This window comes from Paralichthys olivaceus, chromosome 18, assembly GCF_024713975.1.
Source record: "Paralichthys olivaceus isolate ysfri-2021 chromosome 18, ASM2471397v2, whole genome shotgun sequence".
Classification (NCBI taxonomy): domain Eukaryota; kingdom Metazoa; phylum Chordata; class Actinopteri; order Pleuronectiformes; family Paralichthyidae; genus Paralichthys; species Paralichthys olivaceus.
Window position 1 is genome coordinate 12922460 of NC_091110.1, and position 26173 is coordinate 12948632.

At 42.1% G+C, this 26173-nt stretch overlaps 3 protein-coding genes across 3 annotated transcripts; all 3 read left to right on the forward strand.

Annotated features, from left to right (window-relative positions):
* Nucleotides 1-51: 51 nt before the first annotated feature.
* On the forward strand, nucleotides 52-4205 carry smtna (smoothelin a). The gene is made up of 8 exons (XM_020082571.2): nucleotides 52-1019; nucleotides 1551-1639; nucleotides 1802-1877; nucleotides 1957-2085; nucleotides 2180-2237; nucleotides 2866-2983; nucleotides 3100-3251; nucleotides 3419-4205. Exons 2-8 carry the CDS (start codon nucleotides 1553-1555, stop codon nucleotides 3564-3566), a joined length of 768 nt encoding a protein of 255 aa, XP_019938130.1. The 5' UTR covers nucleotides 52-1019; nucleotides 1551-1552; the 3' UTR covers nucleotides 3567-4205.
* A 1293-nt stretch (nucleotides 4206-5498) lies between these two features.
* Nucleotides 5499-13537, forward strand: LOC109626534 (inositol polyphosphate 5-phosphatase K). Its single transcript, XM_020082570.2, has 13 exons — nucleotides 5499-6020; nucleotides 6767-7396; nucleotides 8542-8649; nucleotides 8796-8904; nucleotides 9036-9152; nucleotides 9547-9722; nucleotides 9981-10092; nucleotides 10234-10343; nucleotides 10439-10649; nucleotides 10768-10905; nucleotides 10993-11058; nucleotides 11156-11260; nucleotides 11813-13537. Exons 2-13 carry the CDS (start codon nucleotides 6771-6773, stop codon nucleotides 12281-12283), a joined length of 2349 nt encoding a protein of 782 aa, XP_019938129.2. The 5' UTR covers nucleotides 5499-6020; nucleotides 6767-6770; the 3' UTR covers nucleotides 12284-13537.
* A 1145-nt stretch (nucleotides 13538-14682) lies between these two features.
* mat2aa (methionine adenosyltransferase 2Aa) lies at nucleotides 14683-24375 on the forward strand. The gene is made up of 9 exons (XM_020082287.2): nucleotides 14683-15064; nucleotides 17585-17662; nucleotides 18411-18533; nucleotides 19353-19465; nucleotides 19588-19731; nucleotides 19918-20136; nucleotides 20255-20437; nucleotides 20969-21102; nucleotides 21223-24375. Exons 1-9 carry the CDS (start codon nucleotides 14971-14973, stop codon nucleotides 21323-21325), a joined length of 1191 nt encoding a protein of 396 aa, XP_019937846.1. The 5' UTR covers nucleotides 14683-14970; the 3' UTR covers nucleotides 21326-24375.
* Nucleotides 24376-26173: the final 1798 nt, after the last annotated feature.

The window sequence follows — 26173 nt, forward strand, 5'->3', positions numbered from 1 at the left end:
TTTAGAATAAAAATATATATAAAAGCAATCATTGCAGAAAAGCTGGATTTTGTTTGGTAATATTTAATTCATAATATTATTTAATTAATTAGTTCCTGAAACAGATGCGGTTATGAATTTTCACCACTGGGTGGCACATTTGGTCTGATTTCTGATTTGTCTGCTGCTCTGCTTTGGAGACAGTGCTCATTATGCGTGCAGGAACCCTGGACTTTACAAGACATTTAATTCTTGGGGTGGATCATATACTTTCATGCTTCTTTCTTATGAAGACTGACGTGTTCTGCCTTATTCAAGCAACTTCTTAAGAAAACATCACTTTGTCATTAGGGCCACCGGCCACTGTGGTTTGACATGAGGACAGATACAACAGGACAAAATAATTACTGCATGTCTACACAGGCAGCAGAAGAAAGACAGGACTGGACCCAATGAGATCTCCTAAAACAAAATGTCCTTAGTGTGTGTGCGTGTGTGTGCGAGCGTGCGTGCGTGTGTGCGCTCACTCTTACAAATTCCTTTCTCTCTAAACAGAGTTCAGTGGTCAGTATTTTGCCTGAATAAGGCAGCGCTCACAGTTTTTTCCTTTTGTTAACTCCTTTAATTTCTCACTAAATTATTTCCCTGCAGCTGACTTCTTAAAATTAACTGTGACCAAGCCAAATGTGTGAATAATAAAACAACAAAAAAAACGGAGTGTAGCTGAGGGAAGGCCCGATAAAGTTTCACATGACATCATCCATCCAGGATGCAGTGGCCAGAGGAGGCGAGACTGATTGACCTGGACCTGATTGTGGTTCCTTCCTCCTCCTCCTCCTCCTCCTCCTCCTCCTCCTTCTCCTCCTACACCTTCTTCCCATCTTGGGTGGTTCTTGTGCACGACCTCCTCTCGCTCTCCAAACAGGAATCCCGCGCTGTGGTGAGAGGTCTGATGTCAGACTGCAACTCTCACTGCTCTCAAAGACAAGTGCGCTGAAAACTTCTGAGGAGCCCAAAGACTCACAAGATCCCATCAACAGGTGAGTGACACTTCATCTCAGCAGGCCAACAAAACCACAACCATTCAATTTACATTTCATACTGTATTCTATCTCCAAATCTTTTAAGCTTTAAATAATCTACTTCTCCTCTGTGTCTGAGCACATAGTTTTGCATTGTTATCAGATTCTTGTTGCAATGGTCTTGTTCCACTACATTACTATATTTGTACGTGCTTTTGCTCCGTCTCTGCTGCACTCAGCCTGTTGCTGAGACACACTGAGTGCTACTTCACTAAGACAAACAAATTTTTTTGCGTGGACGCTCAGTATGTTTCTGTTAAGACTCACAAAACTGTTTATATTTGAAGACTGCAAGTAGAACAGATGCAGTGTTTTATGCTGCGTTTCTAGGGTTATTCAGTGTAAACACCGGAGCACTATCTGGTCTGTTTAAATGATTCAGACACATCCAGTCCTGATGAATGTTGGATTTCTGAATCCAAGTTGTTCCATTTGCATGTCAGAAAAGTCAGAGTCAACTGTTGTGTGTTTATGTGTGTTGATTTTCAGACATGGAGACAAAAACAGACGGTGGATCAGCTGCAGTGTCCAGTGAGGAACTGGCTGCTATTGAAGATGAAGAGGTTCTCAACAAGATGGTGAGCCAACGATTGATCTCTCACCATAGTGTCATGGAAACATGGTGATCATTTGACCAAATATATAATATATGATGCAAATAGTGTTTGAAGAGCACGGTCAGAATTAATAGCTTGCCACTGTAGAGAGAGTTTTCCTTTTCTTTTGTTTTGCTTTTCCAGCTGGACAACGCAGGGGATTTCGACGAGAGACGAATGATTCGTACTGCATTAAGAGACCTGATGAAGAAGAAGAGAGGTAAAAGCTGAGTGAGCCTTGAGCCACATTCTCCTCTGACACTGCCTGCTTTCTAAATTCTCCAACCGTCTGTGATCAGATAAACGGGAAAAGGAGCGAGGGTCGAGGCAGCAGGACCTGAGGCAGCAGGGCCTCGGCAAAGGAGCGACGACAGGCTCAGCAGTTAGCACAGGCAGAGCGTCCATGAACCAGCAGGCATCAACAAACAGTAAATCAGATTAATACAGCTAATCTCTGACACCTCTGTTGCCCATGAATATATTATACTCAATGTTTTACTGTTGCTGATGTTCTCTTTTTAGAACCGACAGGTCAGTCCTCTCCATCAGCCTCCACTCCCTTCAACCGGACAGCAGGCAGGTGAGTCACATTTCAGCACATGAACTTTAAAAAGAATGATTATAAAAAACATTGAGAAAGGATTCAATTAGACATTCCTACAAATTCAGCTCCTTTTCATCATTTTTATTATACAATGTTCGAGCACATTTTTAAACACTTGTATTTTATTGATTAATTAAAAAAAAGAAAATATCAGTACAGAACTCCAGCAACAATAATTACTAGTTTCTATATACAGCAATGCTTGATTTGTAACCAGCTCTACACAAAACATATAGGAAAAGGAATCTCAACCTTCTCATTCTGACAATTTCTCCATCATTTCTCAGCCTGAGAGGGAAAATCCATTCTTCCATCTCATTCGTTTCTTTGATGATTCAGAACCAATCATTGTTTGGCCATTTTTGAAACTGGAGTTGATGCTGCCGCTGATTGTTTATTACACGGCAAATTAAATCCATTGTATTTGTATTAAGGACTCTCCTGATGCATGCCAGCATCAGTCTCTTTCAAAGGGAGTTAAGTCATCCTGTGTATTTATTTAGTGACCTCATACACCCAAAAGAAAAGGAAAAGTTTCTTCTGCTTAAAGCAACATTTGCTAAATCCTGAATATCTGTGATATATCATTGTGTCCTCTCCTCAGCCCGACCAGTCCTGCTGCAGCCTCAGTCCAGAAATGCCCTGCTGCTGCAGTACCCAATGCTAAAAATGTCAAACAGATGCTTCTGGATTGGTGCAGGGCCAAAACAGAGCCATATGAGGTAAATATGCCCAGACTCTCTTATTGCTCCGTGGAGCTATACATAGCTCTGTCCCTTATGGCTCACTCTCTGCCACTATATCTTCTAAACTGACTCTGCTCTGGTGTATGAAACAGGGGGTGAAAATCCAGAACTTCTCCTCAAGTTGGAAAGATGGCATAGCCTTTTGCGCCTTAGTGCACCGGTTCTTCCCTGATGCGTTCGAGTACTCCATCCTCAACCCCAACAAGCCCAGGGACAACTTCCAGCTGGCTTTCAACACTGCAGAGTAAGCGCTCACTCCTTATATGACCATAGAGATGTACCTTGTCTGGAATGAGCTCCGGCAGTAAATTGCAGATAAAGACAGGGCAGCTTTACAGTTTGACAACATACTTGTCTGTGTCATTGTTTTCCTGGAGTCGTTTGTCAGTGACTCTCGCTCTCTGTCTGCAGGAGGCTGGCAGGCTGCCCCCCTCTGCTGGACCCTGATGATTTAGTCCGGATGAAAGAGCCCGACTGGAAGTGTGTGTACACGTACATCCAGGAGTTTTACCGCTGCCTGGTGGAGAAAGGCCTGGTGAAAACCAAAAAGCGGCTGTAGACTCCTGGAACAGTCAGACACAGCCTTGCATGACTCGATGTGATTTCAATCAAAACAAACATTATAGAACAACATGAGTTCAAAACATAATATCATGCACTCTTGTCAGTTTGCCACAGGGGGAAAGGTTAAGTGTTCAATGTGTTCAACTCTGATGCCCCATACGAACATGAATGTAAAGTGCCTAATGTGTAGTATTTGTACTGTGTGTGTGTGTGTGTCAGCAGGGACTTATGGTTGTCTGTGTGCTCTCAGTGGACAGCTGGTGCTACGGATCAGTACATTCCACTGAGATTACACATCTGCATTAATCCCAGTCAAGGCCATGGAGAATCTGGGAACAAATTTTTCGATGATGCTGTACAGGGACTGACATGTGTGAGTATTAAAGACACATTTAATACTCATCCATTCCATTATCAGGCTGTTTTTCTTGAGATATCAAACGTTATGTTGATGGATAAGTTGACAATTTAGAATATATATTCAGAAAAGTACAATAGAGGGAATAGATGGTGTTTTATTTGAAACATTTCCACCAACACCTGTATGAATGGTTTAAATGTGCAGTGTGTGATTATGGGATGTTTATATGGGCACTCCACTAGCATGGTGAATAAACACAGCCTGAATAAACATTTCAATGAGTAAATTGTTTTTTTGAAATTCCACTTTCCAGTTTGTTCCATTTGATGAAGTTTTCTGTGTCTATTGTTGTTGAGGTTCTGATAATGACTCTTGTGATGTCATCAGGGGGGTTGAGATGTTTAACAAGCAAACTTTTTTGAGGCCCACAACTTTATTTGCTGGAATGCTCCTTCAACAGGAAGCCGTCATGAAATCCCTGCACCAGTTTCTCCAGACGTAGACACATGGACATATGCACGGCTTATGAAACAAAACCAGCTCAATACCTTTTTAGGACTTTTAATTATTACATTGAGTAGGGCCACTGAAATGCTAATATTAAATAGAAGCCAAAAATTTTTAGGTGGAAAATTTGCTCTTGCAGTCGTGCATTGCATCACAAGGGCACATCAGGAATCAGGACAATATTTAGCATAAACATGATGCTTCAAAAATTACATTTAATGAACATGCTTTCAACACAGTCTCTGCAAAATGTAATTTTACAAATGACTGGCACAAATGCAAATAAACCATTAATTGCGTAGTTGTTTTATCGATTGCATTAGATCGTTGTTGCGCCTCATGAGGGAAAGTGAAGTTTATTTAACGGCCATGTTAATCAATTCTCCCCATCAGTGACACACCAATCCCAGATTGGGCTAGGGAATGCATCATGCATCCCAGATGGTGCGTCACTGATATGGGACAGATGATCAGTTCATTCTGGTCAGACGTGTGTGTGTTCCTGTACTTGTGTATTTGTGAGGACCACTTTAAGCACATAGATCCTACAGAGTGAGGACTTTTTGACGGGTCCTCACTTTATCATTGGGCTATTTGATAGTTAAGACTTGGTTTTAGAATTAGGGTTTGTCATGTAGTTCGGTTGGTTATGGTATCCTAGGGAATGCAAGTCAAACATGTGCATGTTCCTGTACTTCTGTATTTGTGAGGACCACGTCAAGCATATAGAACCTACAGAGTGAGGACATTTTTGGAAAGTGAGGACATGGGTTAGAATTAGGTTTATATTAGGGTAAGGGTTAGGGAATGCATTATGATAATGAGTGTCCTCAATAAGATAGAAGTACAAATGTGTGTGTTTTTCTATAGTTGCGAGAGCCAATTTAGGTTCAATACCTTCATTGTGAGGACAATTGAAAGTGTGAGGACAACTTCTCTGATCCTTGGGTTTAGGGTAAGGGTTAGGTTTAGTTGTGATGGTAAGGGGCTTGGGAATGCATCATGCCAACGAGTGTCCTCACAACTATAGACAGACGTGCATGTGTGTGTGAAGGAGCGAGAGAGAGAGGGAGAGAGAGGGGGGTGGGGGTGCACCGTGAGCGCGCCCGGTGGGTTATGGGTACGGTGCCGGTGTGCAGGAAGTGCAGGCGGGATGCTGCTGAGAGAAAAGCGCACCGCTGCTCCGTCCATCCACGATAAGAGGGATGAGGAATAATCAGCTGTTGTGTTGTGGAACCAACATCCACATGCAGGAGTCCGACACCAGCGAGCGCCTCCTCCTGTCCTGACAGCCCGGCGGAGCGGCGCGGAGAAGCGGGTCCGTGCACCGTGACGGAGACGACCGCTGTCCACGGCACCGACGGGTCCCATCCGTCCTGCTGGCCGTCACCGGACCGGTGTGTCCCCGGACCAGTAAACAACCGACCCTGCCCTCGCCTCTCTCTCTCTCTCTCTCTCTCTCTCCCGGTGTGTGTGACCGTCCTGTCGCGTTGATTGAAGGAAGACTGATGCTTCCCCTCTCGGTGCGTTTGTGAGATCACCTTTGCGGTTCACCTTGGAAATAAGAAAAACGCGTGAAAGGTAAGAAATGTTTTCACGAGGTCTGTGAGACACAACAGCTTCTGTCCTGTTCGTGTTTTCACTGGGATGCTGCTCAGTCCAGACTCATATGATGGAGCTGTCATCCAGACTCAAAGGCTCATGCACTGGGTTATAAAATATGAAACAGGCCCACTTGTCCTCAGGTATTTAATCAATGAAAGTTCCCACTTTCTAAAGCAGATCTATTACCAAACTTGAATCATCACCAATCCCTGCTTTTGTTCTGCAGATAATAACAGAACTGGGGTCAGATCAATGTTCCAGACACAAAGAGCTTTTCATTTGCATGTCATGAATACTTTAAAAGAGGTGTTTCATTTCTGTGTGGGAGGGAAGGTAAACTAAATGGCTCCATGTCCTCCTGTCATGTCAGGCATATCCTCTATCTGGTGACCTATCCAGGATCTGCTGACATTGTCTGATGTCCTCTGTCTTTGGCAGCTTTTCGTCCCCTCGCATGCATCCCCCTGTTTTTGAGATCTGAGATCAAACTGTATCAAGATCAAACACTCCATCCCAAAATGACCAAACCTGTCTCCTGCTTCGTAGAAAGGGTCGGGGGTAAATAAAGCTGCTGAGCCACTGATGTAACCCAGGATGAAGGTTTAGTTCCTCAGCCCTGTCACCTGCTCATGAGAACATCATCAGAGATTCCTAAGAATCACAAAGCAGTGTTGCATCCGTTGTGTTGTGCTGTTTTTTAAAAAACAAAATTCATGTTTCAGGTCGATGGATCACATGCCGCAGAAACAAACCAGCACTGACCCATGTGGGGTCAAAGTGCAGCCTGGACCCTGTGCGTTACTTGCAGCCGGTCCAGGTTTACCTCCACAACTTGCCATCCAGGAGCCAGCTCTCATCATCCCACCAGAGTTCCCCAACAAACCAAAGTCTGGGTTGAGCCCCGTCCAGGCACCGGTTCCACCCGTGAAAGTGACAGAACCGACAGGCCACACAAGCACAGCGACGCTGACGAGCATAAGTCGGCCAAGACCGACCGCCCTCGGGACTAAACCTGCTCCGAAGCCAACCAGGATCCCAGCTGACCTCTCCAAGGAAATAGATTTGATCCCAGTTTGCATCCCAGGACCTCAGTGTGCCAACGTCCTGCCACAGACTGAGTCCTCCCTCCCTCTCCACAGTCCTCAGAGTCCCCACAGTCCTCAGAGTCCCCACAGTCCTCAGTCTTACACCAACCAGCCTTACCTGAGTCCCACTCCCAGCCCGAACCCACCCGCCAGCCTCAGTCTCAAACCAGGCCTCAGTGGTCAGTCGCAGAGGAGCCCTTCACCCGGGGGCCCAACACAGAGCCAAGTGCAGCCGGAGAAGCCGGCAGGAGAGAACAATGACTTCAGGTGAGACAAATATTAACAGCTTTATTAAAATACTTTATCAGACCCACTGTAGCTTCTGTCAGATTAAATGAGTCTGTGCTTTTACCTCTGACTGTGCCGATCCCTGTTTGTGTGAGCACAGCTACAGAAGCTGAGCCAGACCGTGACACATGAAGCAAGGCTGCACATTTCAATAAGAGCTTTATGAATCTGACAGAGAGACACGGCCACATTTAGTTGGCAGCCTTCCCGGGGGCTTATACTCCTGTTGTTCCTCAGCCATAAACAATGTCAGCTTGTAAAAACCTCTTAAATTCATAGACCTGTGTTTATACGAAGGTGAAAATGTTCAAAAAAGGTCTTCGGATGGCAACAACCTCTGCTCGTCCGGCTGTTACACATTTCTCATCACATACATCTTAGGGTTATATAGATCATAGTGGTTATGTTTGCCCACTGACTACAAATATCAAATACTTAACATCCAAAGTGTATAATCTAAACTATTACTTTTCTTTGGTTTCAACATCAAGTTTGAAACAGCTATAAAAAATGATCCATAGATCCTTGTCATCTGCAATTGCAGATTGAAAATCGCACTTGATCGAATGTTGAAAATTCTCCAATATTTTAGTTTTTTTTTTGTATGAAAGCAAAAAACAAGGTACATTTAAAAATAAAATATGAATTTCCTCTTTTCTGACATAAAAATGCTGCTGTTTTTAATGTTTGTAGTTTTTTTAGCTGTACGTGTTCATGATGTCTGAGGAGATGGATGGAAATTAATTGTATATCATAGGTTGTTAATGATGATTGAAAACAAACAGCTGCCTGAATTAAAAATAAAAGAGAAGATGGACAGCTAAAAAGCTACAGGCCTGATATGTAATATAATAGTGTGGCTGGTTGTTCAGTTTTATTGGAGCGTTAGATCCATCTATTTCTCTCACCCATGCACACACACACACACACACACACACACTCACACGTGAAATACTTAGTCATCATCGAGGTACAGAGAGGTGCTTAATTGTGCTTATCTTTTTTTTCTATATACAGACACTGCTGAAAGCTTCATCCCTGAGGATTACGGAACAGATTATGTCCTCTCTCACACTATACACAATTTAAATCTAATGCAGCAATTTCCCCCCATGTCCTGACAGGGTGTACATCGTCACATGGAACGTGGGCTCAGCTGTCCCGCCAGATGATATCACCTCTCTGTTCGGACCAAATGTTTCAGACGGAAACGTCGACATGTTTATCATCGGGTAAGCAAGTGTTCCCAGCAGGCTCAGCGGTGCCAGGGACACGGTGCCCACTCAGTCATCTGTGTTCATTTTGATCCTTTACACATCACTGTCCTTTTCGCTCATCTTCACTTTGTGACATGACTCTTGTTCCTGGCACGGTCCAGACTCCAGGAGGTGAACTCCATGATCAACAAGAGGCTGAAGGATGCTCTTTTTTCGGACCAGTGGAGCGAGCTGTGCATGGACACACTCAGCCCTTTTGGATACGTTCTGGTCGGTAAAAGTTCAAAATGTTGCTGCTCATGTCTCATACCTTAGATCTCTTTTACTCATACCCCTTGTTGTGTCATGAAATCTAAAGTTTAGCTTATTTGTTTGTTATTCTCATCCCTCCCATCTGTTAGGTGGCGTCCCAGCGAATGCAGGGCGTGCTGCTGCTGGTTTTCTCTAAATTCTGCCATCTTCCATTCCTCAGAGGCGTGCAGACAGAGAGTACACGCACAGGACTCGGTGGATACTGGGTACGTGCTGCGCATCGAAGAGAGCTGCTCAGAGATTTATTGCAACATGTGTGGTGGGTTGAGTCAGGGGGCTTCGGGAGGGATGGGGTGTTGAAAGGTGGCGTGCGTGCTCCCTCCTGCTGGCAGACGCATGCACGTGTGGGTGCATATGTCAGTGTGTGACCTTCCTGTGCGTGTTGATGTCAGCATCACCCCTGGCTGCTGCTGGTGCAGTCTCCTTCTCTTTGAGGGCAGTGCAGCAGCGGGCTGTCTGGCTTTCTGGTTCTTTGACTCCGCGGCAGCAAAACATAAAAACACGACCTTGTACCCGAACACAGATCTGGATGATACATGCGATCAGTGTTTAAATGTAAATGAAGACAGGATCTATTTTTGTCTCTTCTCTCACTCTAAGGGGAATAAAGGGGGTGTCAGTGTGAGGATGACGGTGTTCGGACACCCGCTGTGCTTCCTCAACTGTCACCTGCCAGCTCACATGAGGAACCTGGAGCAGCGGATGGAGGACTTTGAGAGCATCCTGCAGCAGCAGCAGTTTGAAGGCGGCACTGCCACTGGTGTACTGGACCACGAGTGGGTGACGAAATGTTACATAATCTTTTACCACCCATAGAAAGTGCACACCATTAGTCAGCTTAATTACAAACACATGTCCGACAGTCATTCACTGTGTGTTAATTAACAGAACTATGCAAAAACTGATAACATCAGAGAATAAATGAATTTTAGGAGGTTATATATGATAATAAGGGTTATAAGTCTCCCTATTTGTTTGTTTATGCATCTTGAGTAAGTTAAATGCAATGACTTTTGGTTTGTGTATTTTTCCAGTGTTGTGTTTTGGTTTGGAGATCTAAATTTCCGCATTGAAGACTACGACATCCATGTGGTGAAATGTGCCATCGATAGCAACAAGCTGCCTCTTCTGTGGGAGCGGGATCAGGTGAGGAAACATCCACCTTGTTCTGAGAGGGGGCTGTTCTGGAAGGCTTTTCATGCCACCTGTTTGTCTTGCACACCTCCACCAACAGATGGCGCCGCTGTAGCACATATTTAACTTTCCTGTCATTTGTCAACTCCACAGCTCAACATGGCTAAAAACACCGAGTCCATCCTGGAGGGCTTCATGGAGGGGCCACTCAAATTCCCACCGACTTATAAGTTTGATGTGGGCACTCATACGTACGACACCAGGTTTGTCACCTCCTTCGCAAATGTTATAACCACGTTTATTTTTTAAAGTGAGGCCTAATAAACTGTTCCGTCTCTCTTGTTTCCATTTGTGTCAGTGCTAAGAAGAGGAAACCTGCCTGGACGGATCGCATCCTCTGGCGCCTCCGACGCACCGGCTCCCCGGTCCCTTCCCACAATGCAGCACTACAGCGGGGTCTGACCTCGTGGCTCGGTGGGGCAACTAAAGTGACGCAGCACACCTACCGAAGTCACATGGGCTACACCATCAGCGACCACAAGCCTGTTTCTGCCCTGTTCTCCCTTCATGTGAGACACTTAACATATACGGCAGAAAACTATCTCAGTTACATCTTCTCTTTGTACATTTTGATGCTTCTTCAGAGTTTATTCCTCTGTTTTATGCCACGTCCTGTTTTTTTTCCAGTTCCCATTCAAGGTGGCCCTGCCCCTGGTGGAGCTGCAGGTCAGTAAGGAGTGGTGTAAAGTCTCCGATGCCACGGTCAGATTCACTTCTGCATCAACTTATCAGCGCAGCTCATGGGACTGGGTAGCAATATATAAGGTAATCCTTCATTCACTATAACCCAAATTCACAAATGCAAAGATCTTTATTATGTTACAGTTACGTTCTTCATTTCTCGCTGCACAGGCCGGATTCAGACATCACAAAGACTACCAGGCCTACGTGTGGGCCAAGGGAGAGCACGCATCACAGGTTTGTCACATACTGAAACTCTCTGATGTATTTTGTGCCGCAGCTGAACTCACGCTGATTTCTTTCTTTCACTCTTTGCCTCTCTCTTTCTCTCCAGGTGACGTTTTCAGAGGAAGATTTGCCCAGAGACGATTGTGAATACCTCCTGGGTTACTACAGCAATAATATGAACAGTATCGTTGGATTGTCAACACCCGTTCAGGTAAGATCAGTCTTGCTTATTTTCACGATAGCTGCAGAGACACAGAAGCAAGTTTAACCACTGATGGAGATAAGATCAGGACTCTGTGCAGCCTAGTCAGGTTCTTCCACATCAACTGAGAAAACAAAAACTTCACTTCTAAATGAAAAACATTCCCCATACTTATGCCACAATGTTTGAGGCAGGTTGTTGTGCTGTATCATAGGATTTCCCTTAATCTGTGGTGGAAAAACATCACATCAGGAAGTCCATTTCCTCAAATGTTGTAGTTCAGTACAATGCCAATAATAATGTATATGCCAATAATACAAAAATATGACAATGGGACATTCTGCTGCACAGGGGTAGTTTTATTTTTGATAGTACACTTTGTTGACACATTTATTTAAGTAATACTTTGAAGGTTGACTTAAGCTTGTATTTCTACATTGTGTGATGTCTTTATTTACTTAAGCAAAGGAGATGGAGTGTGTCCACATACTTCTGGTCATAGCTTCCTTTAGCACTCCTGCGTATCAAGTTCACTTCTCTTGAATCCTCCATCCTCTGCAGATCAAGATACCAGTCCACAGTCCCACCATGCATCGCTCCGACAGCTCTGATGTCAGCTCAGAGGATGACAGCACCCTTGTCTTGCTGGCTCCTAACTCACGCAGCCCGAGTCCTAAAACAGGCAAAAGCCATCATCGCCACCGGCGTAGCCGCAGCCCGGCGGTTCCCACTCTCTCCTCCAACCCCCTCCCCTCCTTGCAGGGCCTCAGCCTCTGCCCTCGCTCCAAAGAAGGACAGACGCCAAGCCGCTCACCCTGCTCTGCTGCTAAGAAGGAACGGCTGGTGTCCCCCAACACAGTGCAGTCTCCGTCCATCAGCCCGCTCAGTCCTCGCAGTCCTGTGTCTCCAGGTAGTGGAGTGACTGCACCAGAGGCCCTCATCGCTGCCATTTTAGGTGAACACAGACCAGCTCAGGTTAGCCCCTCAGGGGTCAAGCACATCGGGAAGGCCGGGGAAACGGACACTGCGTAGAAATAAGCATCAATTTGATCCGACCCCACACTGTCTCTGTGCTCGTAGAAGCAGCACAGTCAATGACTCCTAACGTAGTTTGCAAACATTCCACATTGTAGCTCTGCAGTTCTGTCTCTGAATCGACCATCATCTCATACACTGTGTGTATCTGGGACTCGAAGCTGCGCCCAGACTCCCAGCGACGACAAGTGCTTTTATAGACTCATAAGCTATATCATACGTAAACAAACATATTGAATGTGAAACCAGAGTAAACCTGTGGTGGATGTGAGCAGTTATTATCAACGGCAATATGGAGCTTCCGTCGAAATGACAACTCCGGACCAGAAACACTGACAGTATCATAGTTCACAGTGGAGGGAGAGAGTGTGTGTTTGTGTGTCTGTGGGTTTGTGTAGGACTATGTGTTAAGACTTAAATATGTGAAATATGCATTTTGGACCAAATGATGGTTTAAACATTTTAACTCTATAGTTTTCGGTCTGTATTCATAAAATGAATCTGATGTGTCATGAATAGAGATAGAGCATTTTTTCCAAACTCAATCATCCTGAAGTGTTCATGTGACTTCAACAATAATCCTGCATCAATGCTCTTATTCTTAGCAGCTTTGTGAATACAGCCCCTGTTCTATAGAGCTCAGTGAGTGGATGTTTAGACCAATGTGGTTTGTTTGCTTAAGGAAAACACTGTTATTTATCTGTGTGAGTGTGCAAATAAAAAAAAAACGGAACAAGTGGTGAAATGAAAACACAAAAAAGTTCTATCTGTTTGTGCAGAGGTGAGGAGGGCACATTAGAACAAAAACAATTACTGTACTTGTGAATTGTGACATAATTCGGATTTTGTTCTCTCTCTCTGCACATGTGTATAACCAACATGTTGCACTGCAAAGGTCAGTGTGGTCAAAAACTAGCTTTGATACAGAACAAAAAAAAAGGAAATAATTTATATGCTGATAAAGTTTAATAATGACAATACCAACAAAAAGATCCAGTAATTTTCAAATAGAATCAATAAAACAAAATGTCCGTTCACATCCAATTAATATAGACAAAGAAGCTCTTGAGGTTTTCACAGAGACGATTGTACACAGCTTACGGTTCCTCCTGATGTTTGTGATCAAGATAATCTCTTTTGGATTAGCAAGCACATCTAAAACCAAAGAGAGACGCTGGAGAGGGTGAAACAAGCGGCACATTCCCCTGAGTATTAGGTTTAATCAGATGGGCAGGCAACTAAGGCACCTGATGCCGACAGTAAAGTAAAGTAGCCAGAGCTCATGTTTTGTGTTCACTATTTCAGAAAGTCATTTTAAAATCGCATATTGGCTGCAGAAAGTTGAAGTCAAGCCCGAACCATCATTGCAGATCCACAACTGCCACTGACTTTAACACTGAACAGAGGACAGCTTAATTTTTATGATACAGTGACTGGATATGATGATATTCCTTGTGATTCTTAAATTAGGTTTTGTTTGGAGAAGAAACAGGACAAGAGGAAATTCTTATAATTTGTTTTTCAGTTTACTTTTTTGTGATATGCTTAATACTTTCCTTCAGGCCAAAATCTTTGCATAAGTTGGTACTAGACAATATTTACCCCTGATGACGTACTCATAAACCTGTTCAGGTGACTGAAGTAATATAGATTAAGATTCCTTTATTATCCCACAATCATGCACACTGACACTTCATGCAACAACCCATTTGTGTGAACACAGCACACAAGGAACACAATACACACGCCTGGGGAGCAGATGTTGGGGGAGTAAGGTGCATGGCACAGGGGCACTTAGACAGTGGGAAAGGGGGAGTCCATCTGTCCTCTTGGACTCTAGCAGGTCTGGTCCAGGTATGTGTTTTTGTCAGTCCATGGACTTGAAGCAGCGACCCTCCAGTCTGGTGTGCCAGTAGTGTGTAGACTTTCCAGGTCTGAAATGGACTCAAAGTTAGATATTTGATATTTGCGCAGTTTCAGTCCTTTAAGGCTCAATACAGCTTGAAATTTCAAAAAAAAAAAAATACTTTGACTCCACTCTCAACATTTCGCCTTTACCCTTGAAATTAAAATTTAACAGATTATATTAAATATATTCTGACCTAATTCTAGAAATGCAATTTTTAAACTCTTTAATTAAATGACTTTCTTCTCAGTTTATTGTTGGAATGTAAAATTAAATTCATCTGATTTAGTTTTATTTTATTTTCATTTTTGAAAGAAGAAAAAAACCTGTTTGACTTTATTCTCAACATTTTGACGTCATTCTCAAAATACAACATCTGAGGAATATATTTGATATTGTTTGACTTTATTCTCAACATCTGATCGCCTCAGTGTTTTCTCCTGCTTCACCTCGTGCACAGTTTCTCTCCACACACTCACGCCCTCGCACCACGTGGTCTCAGCTCAACATCAACATTGGCTGCAGATAAATGACTTGAAGGCTCCATAAAGTCCCAGAACAGGAGAACAGGAGAAGAGGAGTTCAGTTCTCAATATTTCACACCGGAGCAGAGGCGGACCAGTGTGTGTGTGTGTGTGTGTGTGTGAGAGGAGGAAGAGATTGGTACAAAAGGCTGAAACAACCTGATCTGAAGCAGCAGGTCCGTGTTTGTGTGTGTGGGTGTGTATGTGTGTGTGAGCTGCTAGCTGGTTAGCTCACAGTGTGTTCACCCACTAAAATGAACGACAACCTGAACGGCTTCCACGGCGACTCGTTCATTGATGAAGACTGTTTCCTCTTCACCTCCGAGTCGGTGGGAGAAGGACACCCCGGTGAGTTGTCTGACTCTTAGCTCTAATTAGCCTGGTAGCATCCTGCTAGCTTCAAACAAGGTCGTGTGGCATGTCGCTGTTAGCGTGTTGTCAGTCAGCCGGTCACCGAGGAGCCCGGTCATCCTCCCCTGTAGCTCTGGTACCACACTGTGTGCAGCCTCCACACGCCGTGTAAAGTGACACGGGCAACACGCCACAGCCCGGAGAACAAAGGAGCTGCAACACCAGGAGGGGAACTCAGGGTTTTATGTTATTTTCAGAGTTAACAACACGGCGGCTAGCTGTTTAAGCTAACCCCCCCGTTAGCGCCTGCCAATCATGTGGCTCCACAAGTAAGCTAGCCACATGGATTTACACCTTAGGAACCATTAGACCCAGGAACATGGCTAATACAAGACCTCTGTGGCTTTTTATGATTTAATAATAATAATCTACTGTATAATGTTTATTATATATTATTTTATTTATTATTAATCGTTTTTATAGCACTTTTAACAATGCTCAAAGAAACTAACAATAATGTACTGCATACTGTTTATTATTTATTATTTTATCTATTATTAATCTTTTCTATAGCACTTTTCACAATGCTCAAAGACACTATAATAGTAATGATGATAGTGATAATTCATTTTACTGAAATACCACCTTTCAAAACACAGTTTTAAAGGTGATTCACAAGTTTGACATTTGAATGCAAACAATAGGAAACAGTTAAAAGGCAAACACCAGAAAACATTTAAAAGCAATTTGAAGGTCACACAGCATTTCAGAAGTAAGAGTACAGAAGTAAGAAAAGTTGCAGAGGAGGAAAAAGTCAAAACAAGATGAAATATTACATTAGACGATGGAAAACAAAAAACAGATGGTACAGTCAGAACTAGGAGAAAGCACACTTATCAAATTGTCTCTAAGAGAGATTTGACATAGGATAATGAAATGTCCCTGAGAGGTTTTTTCTGTGGGAGCCCTGACAGAAAAGGCTGCGTCACGCTTAGTTCTCGGCTGGGACTGTTTTAAACAGGTCTAAACTGAAAAGCAAGGATTTAAGAAAATATTAAATTGCATGACGATCACACATTAAAAGCAGTTCGGTGTTTATAAGTGAAGAATTAGTCAAACCAAGTTTATTTATATATGACATTTCAAAAGACTAAAAAACACTAAGATACACAACAAATGGATGATATGACTAAACATGTGAGGTGAACATATTTAAAGTGAAGATATTTCTCTAAAGAAAAACCAAAGCAATTGAACATTTAAATTAAATTAAACAGAATAAAAACAAGCAAGACAGGACACATTATAGTAAAATGCATAAAAATACACTGATATCATTCAAAAGAAAAGATAATGACTTCAATTCATATCTAATAAACTCTCATATGATAGTCCATCATTCAAAATAACTTTACTTGTCCCCGGAGTGTAATTCTAATAAGGTACAAATTAATTATACTAATGCCGTCTAAAACAACAGCCCTGCAATAAATCCTACTTTCACAAAGCTGTTCCTGTTCAATCTAAGCAGCAGCTGTTTAGTTTATCTGTATTTTGAAGGCAGTTTGTCAGTGAGGGTAATAAACTATATGTTAACACCTTCCATCCCCAACACTGACCATTAAGAGCTTCTTAACTAAACAGTGTCACCCCCATAAACTGCCATGAAGGTTGGACTTATTGCACGGCTGTTGCATTAGACTGTTCATTGTAGTTTGGTGTTTGTGACAAGCATTCATTAATCATGCATATTAATTGCAGATCTATTCAGCCGGTTTTCATCGAGTGCGCCGCAGTTTTCAGAATTGCACTCAGGTAGTGGGGGCAGTTCTAATGAAACGGATAATAGGATTACTTCTACCTAAATATAGGTACTGCAGGGGCTGCTGCTCGGCTGTGTGTGTAAAGTCATCACATCCACAAACTTTATAGGCTCAGGACAGTAGAACTACCTGCAGTGTTCGCTACTATTAACATTCTTTAAAGGTTGTCTTTTCTTATGAGGCAGGTAAAATATTTGGAACTCATGTGAATGGTGAAAGTCCTCCTTAGAATGCTGCCAAACAAGTCTGGAATGGTGTTGGGGCTCACTCACAGAGAATATTAAAGGGAAGTCAAGTCTCCAGTCCCTAAGAGATGAGCGAGGCAGTAACGTGTTCAAGACCTGAGGCCCTAAACCTGGATGTTAAAAGTTATCAGAATCTTCCTTCATTATTTGAAAGATCTGACAAATTCATTTTATAATACAAGAGCATGTTAAGTTTAACAGTAGAAATATATTTATATTTATTTGTGTTTGGGTAGATCCAGTAAAACAGGCAGTTTTTATTTTAACCAATCATTTTCGAAGAATGCTGTTGATTTTCTTCAAATTACTTTGAATGGGGTGAACTTGTTCAATGAGTCCTCAACTACTGTGTATATTTTTTCCATGCATTGAACTATAAGTATTGTCATGAAGTGTTTTTATGTGTGTTTTGAAGGTTTCTGAAACATTCTCTCATGTCTACTCCACAGATAAGATTTGTGACCAGATCAGTGATGCTGTGTTGGATGCACACCTCTCACAAGACCCTGATGCCAAAGTAGCATGTGGTTAGTGTGTCCGTTACTGATTGTTTGTTGTTGAAATGTGCATATGCAAAGTAAAGGTGAGGTTGCCATAATTACATGCATATAAGATACTATATCTCTTGGTAAAGCTTTACCTTAACCTTGGCATACATTTATAGACATGTCAGAAACTAAGGAGTGAGTGCATGAAGGTGAGCAACTTAGTTTCCTCAGAAGGAGGTTATCTTTAGGGAATCTTGTCAGTTTTTTAAGCAATTTCAATGTATGGAAGGGGGAGAGAGAGAGGGAAGATAAGCATTGAAGGGCTAGGTCAGCTGCAGCAGGACTCAAACCTCCATGTACTGTATCTGATCACTTCCATGCAAAGATGTTTCATCGTCATGTCTGCACCAAAGGTGAGCTGTTGTATGCCAGATTTGACAACATGCATCACAACACGTACTTGAATCTGCTGGACAGATTGCTGTCTGCCACAGATTCATCTGATGCATCATTCAAAAGGGGGGTTCATGCCTTAAAGCTGCAACACTTAATACTTAACAGTTACAGGTTCACAAAAATGAGACTGTTTTCTGCATCAAATTAATGAATGAATCTTGAAAATAAATGTCATAACATACGTTGATGTAAAATTATTTAAAATACAGGATTAAGGCTGCTTCAGTGTGCCAGTCAGTGTTGTCTGTTCCCTGTCACCTCTGTATTTTCAGTGATCTATTATATTAAACCCCCCTCTCACCCCTCACACTACACGTCATTGTGTCCTCAGAGACTGTTGCTAAGACGGGGATGATACTGCTTGCCGGGGAGATCACCTCCAGAGCCACCGTTGATTATCAGAAGATTGTCAGAGAGACAATCAAGGACATTGGCTATGATGACTCCTCCAAAGGTACCGTGATGAAAGTTGTTGGTTGTGAGTTTAGTTCAGGTTGACATTCATGCAGTTAGCCTCCATGTTCAGCAAAAGCTTCGTATTTTTCCCGGGTGATGTCCTGTCCTGCAGATTTGCAGTCTTACCTTTCAGCTTAAACTGCTTTAATGAAGCCGCCTTGGCTGACACCACATTTCTAAGGGATGGGTGTTATCAAGATTTTAACACTACTCTTACTGATACTGCTCATTGATCAAGTACTTAACATCACTGAAACTGTAAATTTCTGTATGTTGCTCTGACCATTTCAGATTAGATTTATTAACGCACCCTTAACAATCAGCTGGTTAATTGTTACTTTTAGTCATCAGTCTTCAATAATTTAGCTACAGGGCTGTTTGTTACCTGGTTTAATACCAATCCCTCTACATGAAGTTAACATACATTTGACTAATCCAGTCACACATTTCAGTACAGTGTGTTCACAAGTCATGAAACAAATTGTGTTTTTTAAATTAAGGTGCATACTGTCATCACAATGTCATCACTGTGATCCACACCCTGCCCTATGCACAAATGCACAGACGCACTATAATTCCAGTATCTTCTTTCACATGGGAAGTATATTTATTGCTTATTATTTATTAGTAGTCGTGTTCTGGTCATTTTTTTTATGCTTCCATTAAAGTTACTTTCTGAGGTTGGTGAACAAGTACACCCCCCCTCAAACAATTAGAATGTTTCACTGTCTCCATCATCATATGTTAACCCAACCCCATTTAAAGGAAGCACAGCGTTGAGGACTGAGGTGTGAAACGTAGTTGTTTTGTCCGACAGGCTTCGACTATAAGACCTGCAATGTGCTGGTGGCTCTGGAGCAGCAGTCCCCGGACATCGCTCAGGGTGTTCACCTGGACCGAAATGAAGAGGACGTAGGAGCCGGTGACCAGGTTGGACTGTTCTTACATTTATGTTCTGGCTTTGATCCAAAGATGACTGGAGCAGAGATGTGTTGGTGATGTAAAGTTTGTATCTGTATTAATGCTGGGGTTTGTGTCTACACCTCTGACAGGGTCTGATGTTTGGATATGCTACTGATGAAACTGAGGAGTGTATGCCCCTCACTATCATCCTGGCCCACAAGCTCAATGCCAAGATGGCTGAATTGCGCCGAAATGGAACACTACCGTGGCTCCGGCCTGATTCCAAAACTCAGGTTAGACTCAACTTCCGAACAGCCCACCAGCATGTCTTCAGACAGCTTTTTTCTCCAACTTGTAGACCACAAACCAAAGTTATGTCTTTGTTTTCATGATGGGAACTGAAACGGATCTAAAGAAGAACAGTTAATTTTCCTTTTTTAATATTTATTTAACATGTTTTTAATGTTTGTCTCCATCAGGTGACCGTTCAGTACAGGCAGGATCGAGGTGCCATGGTGCCGCTGCGTGTCCACACTGTTGTGGTGTCTGTGCAGCACGATGAAGGCATCAGTTTGGATCACATGCGTCATTGTCTGAAGGAGCAGGTGGTGAAAGATGTGATTCCCACTGGTTACCTCGATGAAAACACCATATACCACCTGCAGCCCAGCGGCCGCTTTGTCATTGGTGGACCTCAGGTGAGACTTGAGCTTCTTTTCAAATCTTTAATTTGTTTAACAGATACTTTAAAGGAATTGTCAGAGGGTTCTCTCAAATTATCCACTGTATGTATAATGTGCCTGTTCCTCCCCACAGGGTGATGCCGGTCTGACTGGACGTAAGATCATAGTCGATACTTACGGGGGTTGGGGAGCTCATGGGGGCGGAGCTTTCTCTGGGAAAGACTACACAAAGGTAGACCGCTCCGCAGCCTATGCCGCCCGCTGGGTGGCCAAATCTCTGGTAAAAGCTGGGCTCTGCAAGCGTGTGCTGGTTCAGGTGAGTGTTTGTTTGGATTGTGCGTCTTCTGTTCACAGTGTAAGTCATAAAAGATCTTTGAGTCAGATGTTTGTTCATGATATGTGACAGCTTAAATAAATCCAAAGGCAAAATAATCAGCTGGTTTATCCCTCTCTCTTTCTCTCTCCTCTTTCCTCTCTCTCTATAAACAAATACAATTTTTGATAAAGATCTCTTAAGATATTAGCAAGGAAGAACATTTTAGTGTCAGAACATGTAGACATAGTTTCTAAATGAAACACATCTTTGGCTTATCCTTTCTGTACTGACATATTTGTGTCTCATATTAAACTCTCATATCTATATATTGACTAGGCGGATTTATCCGTGACCATTTTACATTGCTTTTTCTCAATTCATGTGAGTACTTGTTCATCAGTATACAAATTGAAAAACTGACATTTTAAATATTAAAATATATCATATATACTAAATGATTTCCGGTCTCTCCACCCTCTCTCTTGTTTTAGATAAACACATTTTTATGTGCATAATTGACATCTGTTTTAGGTCTCCTATGCAATTGGAATTGCCCATCCCCTCTCTGTCTCCATCTTCCATTATGGGACATCCCAGAAGAGTGAGAGGGAGCTGTTGGACATCGTCAATAAAAATTTTGACCTCCGTCCAGGGGTTATCGTGAGGTATGGTGTCTTATTTCTGAGTGGTTTTCTTTCTAACAAACATGCAACGTAAGTCCTCGCTGTACACATTTAACAAATATCTACAGTTTTTATAAAATGTTTTTATTTTTTCTGTCGCAGGGAGCTTGACCTAAAGAAGCCCATCTACCAGGGCACTGCAGCTTATGGCCACTTTGGTCGGGACGTCTTTTCGTGGGAGGTGCCCAAGAAGCTGAAATTCTGAACCCCTCCTCTGATCTCCCAGCAGGCCTTAGGTGTATTACAGATAAACCTGTGTTCGTCTTCGTCCCTCCTTTCGCCTCCTCCTTTCGCCTCCTCCTTCCTCCTCCTCCTTCCTCCTCCTCTTCTCACCCCTTCTCACCCCTTCCTCCTTGCACGCACAGCCACATCACCACAGCCTCTACATCATGAAAACATGCCCTCTTCCCACCTGTTGGTCGTGTACACATCCTTGAAGAGACAACATATGTATTTCAGTTGCCAAAATATTCAACTGAGCAGTGTTGGAGAATTGGTGCATTCAGATTTGAGCAGTGGTGCCAGCTTTTATTATCTTCGCTCTCGCGGCTCACCTCGTACTTTTTGCAGGGTTAAGTGTCTGGTACAATTGACAATTATATTAAAACTGTATTTATTGTTGATTTCCAACAGGACCGTGGTCATACATGCCAGTAATGGAAACATTTCCAGTATCCCACAGATTCAAAAGTTTCTCTCATTGCAGTTCAGGTGCAGAAGCAATCAGAGCTTGGCGTCCTCTGCTGCTTTCTCTTTAAATGTAATTTCCAGTCTCACCTATCTGCGTTGAGTTATAGCCATTTAGTGTTGCATCAGCCCTGTTTCCCGTACAGCACACATCCTGTCTGTTTTTGAAAATTTGCACAAATTAGATGGAGTGATATAAACCTGCTTATTTTTCCTCTCTGTGCAGTCCCTTCAGGCCATGTTCTTTCTGACGTTTTACAGAGAAGTCAGAAGCTGCTAATGACCTTGTGGTCTTGTTGGGCTGCACGTGGCAAATCTCTATATTTGTACTTTTTGTTGGTTTAAATCTAATGTGAGTGTTTCAGATGATAAATGTGTCAATGTTTTACTGACCAAAAAAACCCCAAAAGGCATGGCACAGTCCTCACCCTTCCTTAAGACTGAGTCTGGGTGTAGCTACAGAGAAACCCAGGCTCAGTTGCCTTTGGACGGGGGCTGCCTTTCTCCCATGGCAGCATTGTACTTGAAATGATTTATATAATGTTTGACGAGTGAGGTAGGAGAACTGAGTAACGTGTGCCACGATTTACCGTCTGCCACTCAGCCACACCTACACACAATATTAAAAACAGAACTGATATGGAAGCACATGAAGAGCAGACAAAGAGATGAGGGGCTGCGAACAATCAGCTTAGTGAATGTAAGACGTGACTGCTCTGGTTTTCCAAACAGAGTTAGTTCTGTAAGACGAGAACATGGAATCAGATTTGTAACTGTTTGCTTGTGGAGTTTGAATCTTCCACTGGAATTGCACAGCACATTAGTTCAAGTAACCCCAAATGGAAAAGACTTTTGTTTTCAATGTTACATCTGCAGTAGCTCCTTTGTGAATGTTGAGCTTGAAACTGAAGGTTATTTTTTAAATGTATTTATTTGTTTTTAGACATATTCACTCTGAGGGTCCTGAATGGTAGTAGTCAAAAATTCCAACCTTTTCCTTCATTCCTGTTACTTTAAACCCAGGATGTGGTGGAAACACAGTTAATGCCTTTGCTTCCCCTGATGTTCTTTGACTTGCTCCTTGATACGTAGCAACACCAAGGGTGGAAAGAGTACTGGGAAATTACACTAATATAAAATAACTTTTATTTGATAAAAGTAAATAGAAAAATTAAAAAAGTAAGTTACTTACAATGTATTCTGAATAAATGCTACTGTATTACTTTGGGTAAAGAAAGAGTTAAAAATGTTAAATAGTAGTAATGTTTTAATCAAAGAAAATCTTAGGGTGAGCGATATATTGTCTGCATTCCCAGGTGAGAACTGAAAACCACCTATCAATTCATTAGGCACTTTGTAGCATGTGCATATAACTGATAATTAATAGTCCATAGACTTCATGTATCAGTATTAAGCAACTAAAATCAAATGACCAAACAACATACTACACATTGGAGCAGACAAATTGTTGCTTGGCAACGCAGTAGTTGATGCTCTACTCTGTAAAGTGACTGACGACCATTAGTCATCTGTTGCACGCACACTTTTGAATTTCGCTCTGTGCACCGTGATGTCGTCCATAAGCTGCTCTACTTCCAGCCGAAGGGACCACAGTTCGTAGCGTTTACTGTTAAGCCAGACCCAGCATGCACCTGGCAGGTGTGTGTTTGATTTTGCTTTACTGTACCTGGTCATCAGGTGGTGCATCGAGTCAGCAGCAGATTTAACGTGACTCTTTTCATTTGTTGCATTCTCAAAATTTGAATAATATAATATATATATCAAAGGCAAAAATAGAACTTAAATACTGACTGTTAAAATTGCTCCAAAAAGTACATGTTCTTTAAAACTACTTGTGTTACAGTAATGTGAGTAAATGTAGCTTGATCCTCTCACCAGTGTTCAACACAGTATAGTAACAGGATTAAGGCTAAAAACAGCTGTAAAAGTGACATTACTATTCACTGGTCTGATTCTTTGTCTAAGAGACCTTCATCTTGATTTTAGAAATATTGCATTGCGTCTCCATAAGTTAAACTGAAATTAGAGATTGTTTTCTACTAACTCATCACTGATATCCCATTTATGTTGTCTCCTATGGCACCACCTACTGGCTCCCTGAGTGTACTCCAAAGAACCCTCCCATACGAGCCACAGAGTGGTGCTGCAGGAGCTTTTCAGATTCATCTGTCTGTGAGATCATCCGTGAAATGACTCAACATTATGTTTGCATCCTCAAGCTCATCCTCAACCTAATACCTGGCTGGTGTTGTACAGAGAAACCAGCCTGTTTACATGGTCTCCTGTTGATGGTGGGTTAGAGGAACACACTTTTTTCACTGTTAAATCATTTTTGACTTTAGTGAGCCTGTCAGTGTGGTTGCTGAATGTGTAAAAGTGCCTTTTCTGCAATGTCCCTAAATAGCTGACCTTACCTGACCCCTCCCCCTCCCCAGTTTCTCCCCTGAGGCAGCAACTTTTCCCTCTGACTGAATACTTTGGTGTCTGATCTGGTGTTTCTCTTTTAAATCCCTCAAATAAAGTGCACACTTGCTTGTGCTCATGGGCTTTCGGCTGTTTATTCTCTGATCATTGCTTCATATAACTCTTCATAAATAGTTGAAGTTTGTTGGAGGTTTTTGGAGTGACAAAATGTAGATGAAATTAAGATGGCACATGTAGTTCTCGGTAAAAAAGAAAAACAAAGGCAGAAAAATTAGTTAGGTTTGAATTTGAATTTGAATCATCTCCAGGTCTTGGATTTAGATCTGTGGTGCTCATGAAAACAAATGTCAGTGTCTAACTCTCACACAGTGAAGTCTCTGGCTTTTGTACCTCACTGTTCTAAATCTGAAAACTGTTGATGTAGTTTTCACTGATGAATGTACAGTCTGTGGTCTTGTATAACCCATAATATACACATCATTGAACTAAATTTATCGAGATCATTTTCCTGAGATCTTTAATAAAAATACACTTAATTAAAGCTGATAAAGCAATTCATTTTTACTTGGTAAAAAATGCTACCAGAAATCATAATCAAAAACTAGAAAAAGTGGAAAGTTTATAGATTAATTATTTAAATGTAAGCATTTAACATTTTGATCTTAAAGCTGTCAACGTTCCTCACAACTGCACATAATAATTTTGTTTATAAAATGTTTCAGGCAGCATCGCTGTCTTCTTCTGAATCTAGAATATACAATATTATATACATCCCAAATAAACTAAATGCTGCAAGATCCTAAATCAGAATGTGAAAGAAGCCAGTCAACGTGATATGAATATTACTTCAGAGTGTATCTCCAGGTTAACATATGAAACTTGATCAGTCGGAGGTGCGTTTGAGGGACGACACCTCTGGATTGTGACAAAAGTAATTTCCTACTTTGGGCTTTTGTTTTGAGTATTTTTCAGTTTTATTTTTCCAATTTACAGGCTTGTGTCTCCTTTTCTCACAAAAAATACCCATAATTTTAAAAAAAACTTAGCTGCAGTCGTGCTGACACCAAACTGACTGACCGGCCTCAGCAGCGCCCTGCCTCCCCCACCAGTGGAGGAGGGAGCAGATGGCCCGAGGCGTGGCAAATGTGATTGCGTCCAGCACCTTCTTGCTAAACTTGTCTATGATGGCCTCACACTGGTCGTGGTAGGAAGAAGGCAAAATGTGACAAATGTCCTCCAGCAACTTGACCTGTTCGAGGAGCAGGATGTACAGCAAATCAACTTCGTTTTCAAAAAACCTTTTAAAAATGCAAACTAATATTACAGACAGTTAAAATGTAATGAAAAATAAAACCAATGCAATAAAATGATATGTACGAACTACACTTAATTGAAGGCCAGGCTAAAGAGAAAAGTTTGAAGCTACCATTTAAAGATTTTAACACTTCTGGCTGCTCTCAGGTCGACTTTTCTAGCACTTAGGAGCATTGACACTAAAAGACTTTAGTGATGCACTTTGTGAACACGACCACACAGTACTTTAAAATCAAGTAACAGAATCTTTAAATCAAATGTAGACAGACAATCAATGTGAAGTCTTTAGAACTGGTGTAATGTGTAATAATCCTTCTGTGGTCCTGGGCTGCACTCGGGCTGCAGAGGTCTGAACAAGCTGTCGGCCAGATAGTTGAGCATTACCACAGTTAAGCCATATTGAATATAGATCAGTTAATTAAATACCTAAAGGAAAATATAGACATGAACAAAAATAATTGTGACAAAGTTCGGATGCCGGCAAGCTTTTATATCTGTGTCACATTTACTTACAGCTTAAGTTCAGAAAACCCTTTTGTTCATGTTGTCAGCACAAGTCCTGGTTTTTCTTTGCTTGATGCACAGTATGAACAAAACAAAATCAAAA